This window comes from Sinocyclocheilus rhinocerous, unplaced genomic scaffold (assembly GCF_001515625.1).
Source record: "Sinocyclocheilus rhinocerous isolate Xijiao unplaced genomic scaffold, SAMN03320098_v1.1 scaffold19, whole genome shotgun sequence".
Taxonomy (NCBI): domain Eukaryota; kingdom Metazoa; phylum Chordata; class Actinopteri; order Cypriniformes; family Cyprinidae; genus Sinocyclocheilus; species Sinocyclocheilus rhinocerous.
This window is the reverse complement of record NW_015638975.1, coordinates 1-15,983: the sequence shown is the minus strand read 5'-3', so window position 1 is coordinate 15,983 and position 15,983 is coordinate 1. Positions and strand designations below refer to the sequence as shown.

Genomic DNA, 15,983 nt, shown 5'->3' with positions numbered 1-15,983 from the left:
TTAGCCAAAATATTTTTTCTGACACAAGGTGTATGTGTTTCTAAATGAAGGAAGCGTGACCCCATCAATAACAGCCGGACCGTACATATGGCTTGTGGTTCTGTACAGCCACGATCTATGAAGTGGATTGGCTTCGGTAAAGTAATGAGACAGGATTTTTCTCTGTGGACTGATCCACTTAAGCTGGCTACACTCAGTGTAATGAGAAACACTGCAGGTCAAACAGGGACAAAACAGGAAAGTGCTCACAGAAAGTTGTTTTTTAAATTTAAGAACAAATTAACGTTCTTTAAAATTAAACCAGTGTTATTATAGTATTATTTCTATACTATTATAGCATTTATCAGTTTATTTCACATTTCACTTATCACATTTCCAGTTTTCAGTTTATTTTTTGTGCTTTTGTAATTTTTATTTTATTATTTTGCTATACTATAATTTATTTGTAGTATAGTTTTAGTCATTTTAGTTCTTCAACTTAGTATAATTATTGACTATATGGCAATGTGTAGTTGAAGGGTTAGTTCACCCAAAAATGAAAATTCTGTCATTAATTACTCACCCTTGTGTCTTTCCAAACCTTTAAGACCTTTGTTAACAAATTAAGATATTTTTGATGAAATCTGAGAGCTTTCTGACCAAGCATTGACAGTAATGTAACTGAAATGTTCCTAGACCCAGAAATGTAGTAAGGATATCGTTAAAATAGTCCATGTGGCATCAGTGGTTCAACCGTAATTTAATGAAGCTACAAGAATACTTTTTGTGTGCATTAAAAAAAAAAAAATTTTGATGAAATCTGAGAGCTTTCTGACCAAGCATTGACAGTAATGTAACTGAAATGTTCCTAGACCCAGAAATGTAGTAAGGATATCGTTAAAATAGTCCATGTGGCATCAGTGGTTCAACCGTAATTTAATGAAGCTACAAGAATACTTTTTGTGTGCATTAAAAAAAAAAAAAAATTTTATTCAACAATTCTTCTCTTCCACGTCACCATCCTCCGCCATTAACGAGAGTAGCACAAAGCTTCGTAAAATTATGATTATGTCACATGGACTGTTTTATAGATGTCCTTAATACGTTTTTGTGCCTGGGAACATTTCAGTTGCGTTGCTGTCTATGCAGGGTCAGAAAGCTCTCGGATTTCATTACCAATATCTTAATTTGTGTTCTGAAGATGAACAGGGTTGGAACGACATGAGGTTGAGTAATTAATGACAACATTTTTTTTTTTTTGGGTGAACTAACCCTTTAAATATACATTATGCATTTTGCATTAGTATTTTATAAATATTAATTGATATGTTACAACATTATAAATTATCTCACCATTAGGCAACAGAATGGTATTTCTTTACTCCCCATTCTGAAATTTTAAATACATAAAAACACACTTTCTCTCACCTGCTGTGCATTGGTAGTGTACTGAAAAGCCAATGATCTGGTCACTATTATGTTCAGGTGGGTCCCAGGTGAGCAGGGCAGAAGTGCTAGAGTGGGGTATGGCCGACACATGACGAGGAGGGCTAGGCAGACCCTCCCTCACGATGACGGACAGTTTGGCAGTGGCACAGGCGGTGCCCAGGCTGTTGGCAGCAATACACTGGTAGTATCCCGCATCGTCCAGCCGCAGCTGGTTGATGAGCAGAACTCCAGGGTTCTGAGTCTTAACCCGGGCATTAGACTGGACCGGTTCTCCATTCTTCAGCCAGCGCAGAGCAGGGGGAGGGTCACCAGAACTATTACACACAAACCGAGCTGTATTCCCCCGGGACAAGGACACCGCCTCTGGGGGCTGGAAGATGACTGGTGGAGCTGGGCAAAATGAATTGGAAAAAAAGACAGTGGGAAAAGTGGAGATATAACTTATTAATGCATTAGGTACCGTGAGCTACAACTTAATAATGTTGGTTAATGTTAATATAAATGTACTATTTTAAAATGTACTCACCCTCAGGCCATCCAAAATGTACATGAGTTGGTTCATCAGAACAGATTTGGAGAAATTTACCATTACATCACTTGCTGACCAATAGATCCTCTGCAGTGAATGGGTGCCGTCAGAATGAGAGTTCAAACATCTGATAAATACATCACAATAATCTACAAGTAATCCACACTCAGTCCACTCCTCCATTTCTGTTTTTATTAGATGTTTGAACTCATATTCTGACTGCAGAAATCATCCAAATCTGTTCAGATAAAGAAACAAATTCACCTTACATCTTGGACGGCCTGAGGGCGAGTGAATTTTCAGCAAATTAAAATTTTTGAGTAAATTATTCCTTTAACTTACGTTAAAGTTAACTTAAAAAGTTAAACTTAAAAAATGTGTATATAGAAATGAACACTAAGATTAATTTATTGTTTATTGCAAGTTCATATTAGCTATTGTATTAACTACAGGTGATACAGAATAAGTGTTACAGAAATCATGTGTAAATCAACCAATGGGCAAAAACCACTCCATTACACCCATAAAATGAGTCATATTGTAGGCTCTAATATGTCAGGAAGCTATAAACTTACTTTAACATAATTTCTCAAGGACAAAAAAAATATATCTACTACTATTTTTCCCCTGCAAAACAGATGGGCATCAATTAAATGAAGCCTCCCCTAGTGCGTAAAAAAAGCTTCTTGCTGTAAAGGTTGGAGCATATTTTTGGGAGGAATAATTATACAATACTTCCATGCAGAACATTTCTTGTCTGTTTTATGTTTTTGGTTGAGATTGCTTCTAAAATAAGTTTTCCTTATGAAATTTCTTCATTTACCAAGCACCTAGCCAGATCAAAAGATCAGTCAGTGTATGCACTGCATTTAGTGTATGCATGGCCACAAAGTTCCTCTATGGTCTGACCACAACACACAGTTGGAGCTGTTGTTCAAACAACCTCATTAGATAGCGTTTAGCAATGGAATCACTTAAATGTGCAGTTCAGATCCTTGTGATTCTTCCAGTGACCATTTATTGTTTTTTTTCATTGCGCATGGACAATATGTATGTATGCGTATCTTCTTCCTTGCTAAAATTTGCATCTGTTTTGGACAAACACAAATACAGGAAGTACTACCTAAACTAATAAACAATAGTACTGTCATAATGGTTTTGCTACCATGGTGTGTGTGTGTGTGTGTGTGTATGTATGTATACCATTTATATATACCGTCTATGAATTTTACATCCAGTCAGCCAGGTCAGCAACCATCTGTTTTGTTTTTTTTTACCAGAAAGCTTATTGATTTTAATCATGGTGACGAGGGGATTTTATAATATATTTTATAATGCAGGGGAAAAGAAACTGGCAACCATACAGTTTTTGAACAAATATTGAAAACCTAACGGCCATTAAAACTACTAGCCAATTAATTTTTTTGTGCTTGATAAATAAGATATACAGCTTCCCATATGTTGGAATCACTGATTCTGAATCAGTAAGACTCATTGTATATTTTGTTGCATTTACAATCACTCAGTAATGTATCCAGTATTTATTCAGAATATGCAGGATCCATTAAAAGGAAAACACACTATTACCCAGAACTCGAAGTTCAGCGGGAGATGAGACGAAATCTCTGGTCTTGGGTTTGTTGGCACGACACACATACACTCCAGCATGGTGACTGCGGGTGTCAGGAATCACTAGGTTGGTTGCCAAGACAACCACATCTGTAGCTATAGACTTCCCATCTATGCATCCCAAAGGAGTGGTTGTGTAAAAAGAAGGCAAAAAATGAAAAAGAAAATGAAAAATTGATTAATCAAGACTGAGCAAGCAGGGACATTTCAAATTTGAAGTATACAGCTGTCAATATGAAAAATAGGACTTTTTTAAGGATTTAACCATGTCACTAGGTGGATCCAAGTCTCATGTACTATTAATAAAAATTAAATTAAAAAACATTAACAAAAATGTTACGTTTTTAAAGAAACGAATAACAACATTTAATTCTGTCATCAATTACTCACCCTCATGTTGTTCCAAATGCAAAAACAATGAATAGCGCCAAAGATTTAATGGCTACACTTTATTTTAAGGTATTTATTAAAGTAATTATTCACTTAAGCACTAAGTAATATTAATCTACTACATGCACTTACTATATGGTTAGGGTTAGGATTAGGGTGTGGTTTAGGATTACTTGCATGTAATTATGCATAATTTCTTGTTTTTATAATAATAAGTACATGTAACGTGTAACAAGGACACCTTAAAATAAAGTGTTACCGCTTTAATATTCCAATAAAGGATGCAAACATCAGCAGTGTCCATACAACATTTCTCATTCTGTAACCCATGCCAGAAAGAAAGGAAGTCTTTTGTGTCTGAAGCAGCATGAGGGTCAAAAATGATGCAAATTTCTCATTTTGAACTATAATGCTGTGCAATGCACATCATGAACCAGCAGAGGTCAGTACAGCACTGGAGCACTTGGTACAGCGTGCATTAACGATTCCTAGACACTGACCGTCTGCAGCTGCCATATTAGCGCTCAAACAAAGAAAAAAGACACCTCATGAATTTTTACAACATCTTGTTAATTTTTCATGAAACCTAATGAGAATAATGCTCTCAGTTATACAGTCTTGGCATTATTGTGGGGGAAAGAGGACAAAATGAGGTCCGTAATGAACCTGGATGGAGGCAGTAACAGTGGGGGTGAAGGGCGGGTGTGTAGTTGGGGTGTCTGCTGCAGCAAAGCCACGTGTCTATAAACCAAACATATAAGCTCACCTATAAATCACAATTTGTGTGCTTCATTTACATTTTCCTATGTAAGCACTCAAAAGTTGACAGTGAACACAGCACTAATTACATTTCGGTCATTCAGCTGACACTTTTATCCAATACAACAATGCACGTATTACAAGCACAACGTCTGCTAATCAACCAGGGGTTCAAGTGCTTTATTCAAAGGCACAGCAATACTTGTTTAAAGATTTTGAACCTGTCGGGGTTTGAACTTACTAGGCTCTCCGACTCCTATTTAAAGGGGTCATATGATATCTCTTTTTCCAGCACACACATATATACGTACATACACATTCATAAACCCAAAAATAAATGATGGATTACATTATGCATTGGCCACTTTGATTCATCAAATGTGTGTTGGAAAAAACAATAAGCATTTGTGAGAGAAGGAACAGGACATAAAATAGAAAAACCAAAAGATTATTTACTTCCTTTTGAAGTTTTCTTAGTAGACTACAATGCCGGCTGTTCTGACTCAAAGACTGTAAGTACGTCTTTTATATTTTAAGAGTTTTTATATTTTATATATTTAACGCGAGTTTTTTGGGCAGTGTAGAGTAGCACTTGTAGTTTGTCATTTCTCCAATCACAAATGCAGACAGGGTTTTATGTTTACGTGGCGCGATGCGATGCAGTATAAGTCATTATAATCCGTCCCCACTGGATGCAACAAATGCCTCGTTTATAATGGGTTTTAATGTTTTTGTCTCGTCGCTCCGGGACACGGCATCACAGTATGGTAAGGGGCGTAACATTTCCGTCACACGCTTGAGGTATTCGGTCAATCACAACGCACTGGATAGCTGGCCAATCACAGCACACCTCGCTTTTCAGAACGATGAGCTTTGTAAAAATCGACGCATTTCAAAAAGGCGGGGCATAGAGGAGAAACAATAATGTACAGTATGTGGAAAATAATGTGTTTTTTTAACTTTAAACCGCATAAACACATTTCATTACACCAAATACACAAAATAATGTTCTTTTTAGCAGCATCATATGACCCATTTAAATCTATATTGTGCACCTTGGTCCACAGCTATTTTTGGTTTGGGGTTCTTAAATCTTAATTTGACATATTCAATCCTGATTGGACGATACCGATCAGGTGGGGTGACATGTTCTTGTTTATGGGCCAAGTTCAGGCACAATATACAGGCCAGGTACATGTGCAGACTCCTAAAAACCTTCAACTTGTCAGTTAGCCTAGATCTGTCAACAGCAGCACTTTCAGTCTGTTACCGTAGACCGGGCTACAGATGTGTGTGTTTGTAATATATTAGTGTTTGTGTCTTACCCTGTCTGCTCCATGATACGAAAGGTTTGGGTTCACCCTGAGCCATGCACTCCATCACAGCCGGACGACCCATGACCACCGTAGAGTTCCGTGGTGGAGCCACAATCACGACCTCACTCTCCTGAGACAGACCTACAGAGACACAGATTATAAGTGTGTGTTTGTGTACGGAACAAGAGAGTGTTCACCATCAGGCACAGGGGTTTGCTTGAGTGAAAGCAGCATTAGATGAAGCAACTGACCTGACAGAGGACACTGTTTCCTCTTTTGCTCACAGGTAGTGAGAAAGACAGATAGAGCGAGATAGGATTGAGATGAGGAGGAAAGAGAAATGAAACAGAGTGTAATGAAGAGATTGAGACAATGAAAGACAGGAGAACCTTAAGGCCAAAGAGGATAGGTGTCATTTATATGGGTTGCAGCTGTCACATATAAATAAAATATATATTTAAAGTAACATTATTAAAAATATATATATTTAATTATTTAAAATTAATAATTTTATTCAGCCAAGGTGCATTAAATTGATCAGAAGTGACAGTAAAGATATTTATAATGCTACAAAAGGTTTCTATTTCAAATAAATGCTGTTCTTTTGAACTTTCTATTCTATTTCATTCTTTCTATCAAATAATCATGAAAAATATTTATCACAATTTTCACAAAAATATTAAACAGCAACTGTTTTTAACATTTATATTAATAAGAAATGTTGCTTGAGCACAAAATCAGCATCAGTAAGCTGCTAAAAATTCAGCTTTTCCGTCACAGGAATATATTACATTTTAAAATACATATTAAATACTTATTAAATACATTAAAATATAAAACACATTAAATACATTAAAATATAACATTTAAAATTATAATAATATTTCTCAATATTCATGTTTTACTGTATTTTTAATCAAACAAAAACAAGCTTTTTTCAAAAATATATATAAAAAAATTAATATAAAAACTCCAAACGGTAGTGTGTATATTATGTTGTGTGTGTGTGTATATATATATATATATATACACTTTTGGGTCGACATTGATTGTGTTTAAATGTGGTCTATAAATACTATTTGACTATAAACTATAGATTCAGTGGTAAAGGCCTGTTCCTGTGGCCTCATAAGAGCCCATATGAATTCAGTAGACACACCCACAGATCATAATGAAGTAAAACATAAGCGTGCAGCTATGGATACAGTATGACGGTCATAAATTAATCACTCTGATTACATACAGCAGCAATCACATATGCAGGAGAGCACAGGGATTTAAAATAGGTCAGATTTCTGAGGCTATAGGGTGCACCGTGTAAAAGCAATGTGAGTGTGTGTGTCTGTATTTAAGCAGGTACACCAGTGGACGTGCTCCTGTGGTTAAAACAAACCCCGATACTGAGAACAGCAGACCACAAAGACCCACTTGAAGAACAGCAAAAGTTTGCTTATAAGGCTTTTTTAAGATTAAGTGAGTGTTTAACAAAATATTCAGTATCAAGCAGAATGCTGGTGAGCCAAACTACAGCTTCCCATTGCAGTGAGATGAGATACCTGCTTCGCACACACTCATAAAGACTGATACTGTGTACTTGAGCGGTCTGGTCTCAGGGGCAAAAGATGCATTGCATTCACAAAGCAAAACTACGATTTCCTCAAGGTGAAGACTGCTCTCTTTTAATCTGTCTTTCTCTCAATTCAGCATGATTTTATCAGCATGACTGAAAATATGACATATTAACAAAGCAGAGGATGTATGTAAAAATAGAACAACACATTAAAAGGTAAGTTAGACAACAAGTAACATAAGAACGACTTACATGAACGACTGAAGTGTTTATGTAACAATAAAGGCCATTTTCATTACATAAGATGTCTACATATACACGCAGACACACAGTGTCACCATGGTGAAGAAAAGCGTACAGAAAACATACTGGGATAATACATATTTAGTCACAGACTTGCAGACAGTGATGTGAAAACATATCTAGCAGCCAGTGTTGCTCTACGTCCTTCTCCTGTCATGATTGAAAAGCTGCTTGGGGTTCTTCAATTCTTTGCTAATTTAATAATAAAAGAAAAACAATAAGATGACAGACAGATAAATAAACGAATAAATAGCAATTGTGTTCAGTGAATCTATAACTTCTCCTTTTTTCTCATTCTACTTTTTTTTCTCTCGTTCCATCTCTATTTGTAAAGGTGCAGTCCTATTAACCAAATTTTGAGGAAATTCCACAGACAAAAAACATTGTTCAAACTTCAGCAATGCATGAAGAGCAGCTCACATAGAAGTCCCTTTCAACATCTTTCACCACTTAAGTAATTTTGTTTTCCTCCATAAAGAGAGAGAAGAAGCTTTATGAAGCAACTGATACAAATAAAAGGGTTGAAAGAGCAAATGGGAGTAAAAGAGAAGAAGAAGGAGAAAGATGAATGTGGAACAATTAGAGAGATGGCTTAAAAGATGAATGTGTGAGACGGAAAACACACACACACATAGACACACAGAAAATCATTGAGGTCTCTAGCTGATAACGCAGAAACATAATGGAAATGAGCAAAGGTCAGCATGGACATTTAAATGTGTGTGAAGGGGGTTAGAGGCTGAGACTGACTTCATAGCATTACCGATCCGTCTCCCTCGTCTTCCCACACTCCCTTTTATTTCATTTAGTTCTTTATCTCTCTAGCTTTCTCTGTCTTTGTTCCTCATCTCATTCCTCTCTTCCATCCCTCCTTTTGCCCCCTCCATTTCATCAGCCGAGCAGCCTTAAGGACAGCAGGAAATCAATTCTGCCTGCAACACAGACCACCTCTGCAGAGGGCACTTATACACACACACACATACACACACAACATTGAAAGTGCCACTGCAGATATTCAAACTTTACTTCAAACATAAAGACTGGAGGAGAACCACAAAACTGGTATTTTTCACAATTTAAGGGGTCATTTCATAAGGAATCACATTACCATTATTCTTCTGATATAAAATTGCTCAGAGTTTTATGAAAATATACTGTTACTTTCATTCAAAAATCTAAAATTTGCACCAACAACCACTCATTTTTACACATCAGGACAATTCAGTGTTTAGAAATCTGGTCATTCATCACAGTAAAGCAATCTGCTTGTTAACCTGCCATGTAATGAATGCTGTTTCCGGCCTCCACTCTTTTCAATTGGGAATACTATCTCAACAGCAACATTTATGGTAAGCTTTTAAAAACTCATGATGTACACTACAGTCTCTGTTGTATAAAGGGAACCTTCTGTGTAATGTTGATGCTGTACGGGACTAAAAGGGGGACACTGGGGGTATGACGTCAGTTCCTGAGTAAAGTTCTGAACGTGAGCATTACGTTGGTTTCTGGCTCGTTATTAAAGATGGCTAACGCAACAGTCTCCAAGCTTAAGGTATCCCGGACACCAATATTTTAATGATTCAGAAAAGATGAATCACTGTCTGGCCAGCAGAGATTTCCATATGGAGATAAAGGTTTGAATCATGACATTTTGGTAGCATTACAGCACATTGTGAGTGTATATTACCACCTTATGTTGTGACTGTGATGTGTGACGTCAGCCAAGTGAATTGGGGGGGGGAAGTAGAATAGATATTATCATTGGTAAACACTAAAAAAAACAATGATACAAGTAAAATGCCACTGCCACATTGCAAGTCCTTCTTAAAGGCTTTACTTTAAACAAGGTTTCTGATCTGATTTCAGTTCTGATATTAAAGGGTTAGTTCACCCAAAAATGAAAATTCTGTCATTATGAACGTGAGCATTACGTTGGTTTCTGGCTCGTTATTAAAGATAGCTAACGCAACAGTCTCCAAGCTTAAGGTATCCCGGACACCAATATTTTAATGATTCAGAAAAGATGAATCACTGTCTGGCCAGCAGAGATTTCCATATGGAGATAAAGGTTTGAATCATGACATTTTGGTAGCATTACAGCACATTGTGAGTGTATATTACCACCTTATGTTGTGACTGTGATGTGTGACGTCAGCCAAGTGAATTGGGGGGGGAAGTAGAATAGATATTATCATTGGTAAACACTAAAAAAAACAATGATACAAGTAAAATGCCACTGCCACATTGCAAGTCCTTCTTAAAAGCTTTACTTTAAACAAGGTTTCTGATCTGATTTCAGTCTGATATTAAAGGGTTAGTTCACCCAAAAATGAAAATTCTGTCATTAATTACTCACATGAATTACTACATTACTGTCGTTCCAAACCTGACGGGATGAGGAGGAGAAAAATTGGTGAATAAAATCGTTACTTTTGTTTGTTTTTTTTGCGCACAAAAAGTATTCTCGTCGCTTCGTAAAATTACAGTTGAACCCCTGATGTCACATGGACTATTTTACCGATGTCCTTACTACGTTTCTTGACCTGGGAACATTGCAGTTGCATTGCTGTCTATGGAGGGTCAGAGAGCTCTCGGAATTCAACAAAAATATCTTAATTAGTGTTCCGAAGATGAACGAAGGTCTTACGGATTTGGAACGACATGAGAGTAAGTAGTTAAAGACAGAATTTTTATTTTTGGGTGAACTGCCCCTTTAACAGATTAACAGGCAGTTAAAAACTACATTGGCAAACCAGCAAAGTTCATTTCACATACAAAAAGGATACACTCTAAGAAAAATATGGTCCAGTGTAATGTGTTAATGTTAAGAATTTTCTGTATTGATTTTTCACAGGTGATTTAAATTACGCATTGCACTGTTGTGTTTAAGGGCTGAAGGAAATGTCTGTAAACTTAACTGAAAAAAGTCAATACCCATTTTTCTATAGATTTTTTTCATACAGTGCACCTGGATAGCAAAACACACCGTTTAATTCCAACAGTCAGAACTGAACTCTGAATAATCACTGACTTCTGAACGTCCATTACTGTGTGAGTCAGAGAGATGAGGTGAATGGAGCTTATATATGAGTATATGTGAGGTATGGATCGTGAAAAAATCAAAGGTCATTTATGATGGGGTAATTGGGAACAGGTCTTCGTGTTATACCTGGGCTAACTGTGAGCGAAGCCTCTTGGCTGAAGCGCATGCGGGCAGAGTTGAAGGCCACGCAACGGTACAAGCCTTCGTCTTCTTTAGTGACCCCTAAAATCTGCAGCACCCCATTAGGAAGAGATATGTACCTGCGTGAGAGAGAAAGAGATTAGTATTAGCATTTCTAAATCACCCGAAAACATCAATATGTGTGCATTTATTTGCTGTTCTTCTAAACTGAAGCTACTTTTAAGCCTTAGGAGGCTAGCAGTCTGCTATACATTCTGGCGCGAAGCGCTATACAACAACCCGTGGCAACAGTGTTAAGTAGCCCAATTTCGCGGGAAAACAGCGGACTTGGCAACACTGCTTATGAACCGACAGCACTATAGCGTTTTCTTGGTTACCGCTGTAAACAAAGCAGAACTGCGCTTTGTAAGGAGAAGAAAATGCCATTGCCATCGAAACTTTTCTCAAGACAGTTCCCTTCAGTGATACATTAATATAACCCCATAAATGTAATGCATTTTTGTACTTATTTTACTGTTTTTTTCGGGATCTACTGGGACAGTGATAAAGATCTACCAGTCGATCGCGATCGACGGGTTGGCGACCACTGGCTTAGAACAACATATAAAGAGGCACTATACACAAACACGAACCATACTGCAGAAATAACATAGCGGGGGAGTGAAAAATAGCAGAGAAAAGAGTCTAGTCTACAGATGTAGGAGAACAAACCAATATGGCAGCTTGTATCTTCAAAAGTCAATTCCTCTCTTTCACTTGCTCTTTCTCTCTCTGTTTGTGGTGGCGAGGTTAGATTTCACTAATATTCATTCCATAGTCATCTATCTCCCCAGAGACCGCTTTCAAATCCCCTTTTCATTCAGGACCGATACTATACACCATTAATCTTGTAGACTCATCCCCAAGAGCTAGACACTCTGGCAGAAAGGCCACAAAGACCAAGGTTGGGTGAATTCGTCCACCTATGAGTGCGAACGGGTTGAAATCGGGTGCGTGTGACTCGCTATTGTAAAATTCATTGGTGCTGAGAGAGTTCAGCTGAGGACACGTCCACACCAGAGCTACACCTCCAGCGGCACGGCACCGCCTCAGCTGCGCTCGGGATGTAAATGAGAGAGTGACTGCAGCAGCCGCCAGAACACAACAGCGTGTATTAATGCACGGCTAATGTGCAAGCGTGTTCTCATTAATATGGAGAGGGGCTGTGAATACAAAAGACACTTTTTACGGACACAAAATTAAGCTTCCAAAGCAGACAGGGAATAATCTCGGAGGCACGTTTTCCAACAATCTGTCTCGCTTTTTAAGTTGGATCTCATTTGTAATTCCAAACTGCTTGAGACAAAAGCACTGTAAGAGGTCAGAGACTTCATGTGAAGATGCAGTGACAAATTTCTCAAGACTACTAGAACCTCTACTACCTCTGCTGTGCATACAACCTTAATTCACAAGCTCATATCTAAAATATGAGCAGATTAAACAGATGGTAAACAGATTGGTAAGGGTAAAAACATCTGGCTAGCTGTCTGTAAAATAGTGTCGAAGAGAGTCATTCAAAATCTCCAATAGAATGTAAAAGATTATTTAATTCAAAGTTTAAATACACTACCGTTCAAAGATTTGGGCTTAGTAAGATTTTAAAAGTTGGTGAAAGAAGTCTCTAAAGCCCACCATGGCTGCATTTATTTGATCAGATTAAAAAGTAATATTGTAAAATATTATTACAATTTAAAATAATTTTTCTATTTGAATATACTTTAAAATGCAATTTATTCCTGTGATGGCAAAGCTGAATTTTCAGCAAACAATACTCCAGTCTTCAGTGTCGCAGGAATATTCACAGATCATTCTAATATGCAGATTTGGTGCTCAAGAAACATTTCTTATTATTATCAATATTAAAAACCGCAGTTCTTATTAATATTTTTGTAGAAACCATGATTTTAGGATTCACTGATGAATAGAAGGTTAAAAAATAGCATTTATTTTTAATTAAAATCTTTCGTAACGATAGTCTTTTTTTTATTACTTTTTACTTTTACTTTTGATCGATTTAACATATCATTACTGAAAAAAAAAGTATTCATTTTAAAATCAAAATTCCACTGACCCCAAACTTTGGAACAGTAGTGTACTGTAATTTTGTAGCTTTTATGAACCAGTATTTTGAATGACGCGACTACACAAACAAGCTCCACGCAAACTTTTCATACTCCGTTTTAGTTTAGAATTGAGTCTCTGCAGAACAAAAATTGTGTTTCCCAATCAGTGGGTGTTCATAAACCACTTTACCTGACTGGATAAAATCATGAAGGTCCACCCCCAGTGAGTTAGAGCAACTCGGGTAAAGCAGTTGAAAAACGTCTACAAATTGATTAGGCAACGCCCCCAGCCGACTGCAGAGATCTATATTTGGTTGAAGCAACAGCAAAGAGGCTAGTGTTTGTGGGGAGCTTGGTTCAGGTTCGGCTTGGGTCATGTCTCAATCCAGTTTCCCCTCTATCTTTGCTTTCCTGTCCATTATCCTTTGTCTCATCCAATAAAAACAAAAAGGCAATAAAAAATGTAACTCAAAACTCAATTTGATGTACATCATTGCACAGTTGCTGTCATATGCAGAGAAATATTTCTCAGTGGATTCCTCAACAGAAATTGAAGTGGATGATGAAATCTCTAAATGATGCAATCAGGAGACATTTTCATAAAATCCTCTGCATCCTTATTTGACATTTCATAATAAGCCTGCCCTTAAAAACCTGAAAAAAAGCTGTAAAGTACTACTTTTTTGTACAAAGAAAACCCTTGATGAATAACATTCATATACAAGGCAAAACAGACACAATTAATGAGTAATATAATAATATTATGTGGCTGGATATGTGGCATGTGGCAAAAGACATCAAATACAGCTTTTTCACTGGGGCTGGAGCCGGTGCTCGACCAAGAGTGGCACTCGTTCAGAACCAGCTTGCATTTCCACTGGCAGGGAGCAGAACCCTCTGCAACACCAAACTTGTGACCGGAATCACTTGTTATCTCTTGCGGAAGGAGAGCATTGATCTGTTTTGCCGACCACTGCTGAACTGACATATTTAATTGTTGTGTTAATGTTGTTAGTTTACCTAAACTCTGACGGCTTTCAAACAGCGGTCTGTAGTGGAAGCTCCCAATTGGGTTCTGGCTCCAGCACCAGCCCCGGTGGAAAAACGGTAAAAGATTGATTTTAAAAACTGCAATGCTTCCCAAGGATACCAGAATGAGATATATCACTGATCAGGTGCTTTGGAGAACATAATCATGTCCATTCTCAGTGTCTAAAAAAGTCTATGATTATATATGTGCTTTATGCTACACACCTACATCTCTCTATGTGCAAGTGTTTTATGTGCGTGCTTATGTGTATGTGAGAGCGAGGGAAAGAGATGCATGTTCTTATTATAAAACAAAAAAGACACTCTTTCTTTCAAGTTCAAGCATATGGTTATACAAGAGAGAAAAAAGGAGAATCAACAAAGAGACTGAGAATAAAAACAGTAAATACTGTACATAGAGAAATCTCACCAGCTTTCTAAAGCATGACATGTTTTGATTCTGAATTTTACAAACAGATAACAATCAGTAGCCATTTTCTTTTTACCATTTAAAATCATAAGATTTCTGTGACATGGAATAAGAACATTTGGTTTAACGACTGAAGGAAAACAATTCTTTCTAGCGAAGCTAACAAAGTTCTAGCAAATCCATAATGCATGTAAATATCTTCTGAATGTGTTATCAAACTGTGTAATCAAAGATGTAACACCATAACAAGGTGTTGTGCCAACTGGGACAGTAGAGTATACTGTCAATACTTCACAAGATTACTGTGCTGCATAGCTAGCAAGAGGTTTTCTTGACCAAAAAAAAAAAAACTTTCAGATTTCTTACAGATTCTGTAGCTGACCTTTTCAGATTGGGTGAGTGAGTTACAGAAATTTGGCAGCCTCTGCTATAGTAAGCCCTCTGTTTATCACATGACATGACACACTTTAAACCGATGACTTGGACTTCATTTGATGCAACAGTTCCCTGCCCTCTGCCTCCCTCTCTGTGATGCCCACCTCTTTGATGGGGCCCATGCCCAACACTTTGACCTCTGATGGGCCTCTTGTACATAAGAGTCATTGATTGGCTCCTGTCATGTGCAGTCTCTCCTGCTCTATATTGACAAATTGCAAAAGCTACTGTAACATACACACACTTGGAAAATGGTAAACAACTATGGAAGAAAAATAATGCCACATTTTCCAAGTGTGGCAATACCGTAACATGAATTCACTGTGTTTGGCTAGCTTGTTTCAAACAATTTGTAATTAGATAGCTTTTCAAACACACAAAATAATCAAATGAGTTGAAAATCTATAGGCATACCAAATATTTATTCAATAGATTATTTTAGTAACCATTAAGCTGAGTTGGATAAAATGATAGTCAAATGTATTAAAATGAATGACTAAAGCATATAAATGAACTTAAATGAAAATATCTAGATGAAACACATACTTTGATATTCAATTATATACATTTATTCATAGTGATATTTTGATATTAGTCTAAAAGATGCTGTAACAAATAAAAATACATTTGCTGTGAAAACAGTACCAATGTGATTTTTTTTTACCAAAAACGTAATGTGTGTAAAATGTACCATTAGTTATAATTTACTACGTCATCAGCAGAGGTTGTCAACTGAAGCAACATTATGTTCCCTTCAGGAGACACACACTACAGAACTGCACTCACAGACACTATGTCTAATGAGTTTCCACCACTAGGCACAACACAAGTATTCTCTAGACCAGGGGTGCCCAACCCTGCTCCTGGCGATCGACTGTC

At 37.1% G+C, this 15,983-nt stretch overlaps 1 protein-coding gene across 2 annotated transcripts in view; it reads right to left on the bottom strand.

The window, feature by feature from the left end:
• LOC107750477 (immunoglobulin superfamily DCC subclass member 4-like) overlaps window positions 1–11,246 on the bottom strand; it is a 34,431-nt gene extending 23,185 nt beyond the window's left edge. Inside the window, exons 1-4 of one of the 2 annotated variants that reach the window (XM_016565845.1) lie at window positions 11,094–11,246; window positions 6,061–6,192; window positions 3,545–3,697; window positions 1,408–1,818 (exon numbers count right to left, since the gene is read on the bottom strand). In XM_016565845.1, the coding sequence (XP_016421331.1) occupies window positions 1,408–1,818; window positions 3,545–3,697; window positions 6,061–6,192; window positions 11,094–11,133 (736 nt within the window). In that variant the 5' untranslated portion in view covers window positions 11,134–11,246. The remainder of the gene's footprint in view (window positions 1–1,407; window positions 1,819–3,544; window positions 3,698–6,060; window positions 6,193–11,093) is intronic. The other variant, XM_016565846.1, reaches the window with a different exon arrangement.
• Between the last annotated feature and the right edge of the window lie 4,737 nt (window positions 11,247–15,983).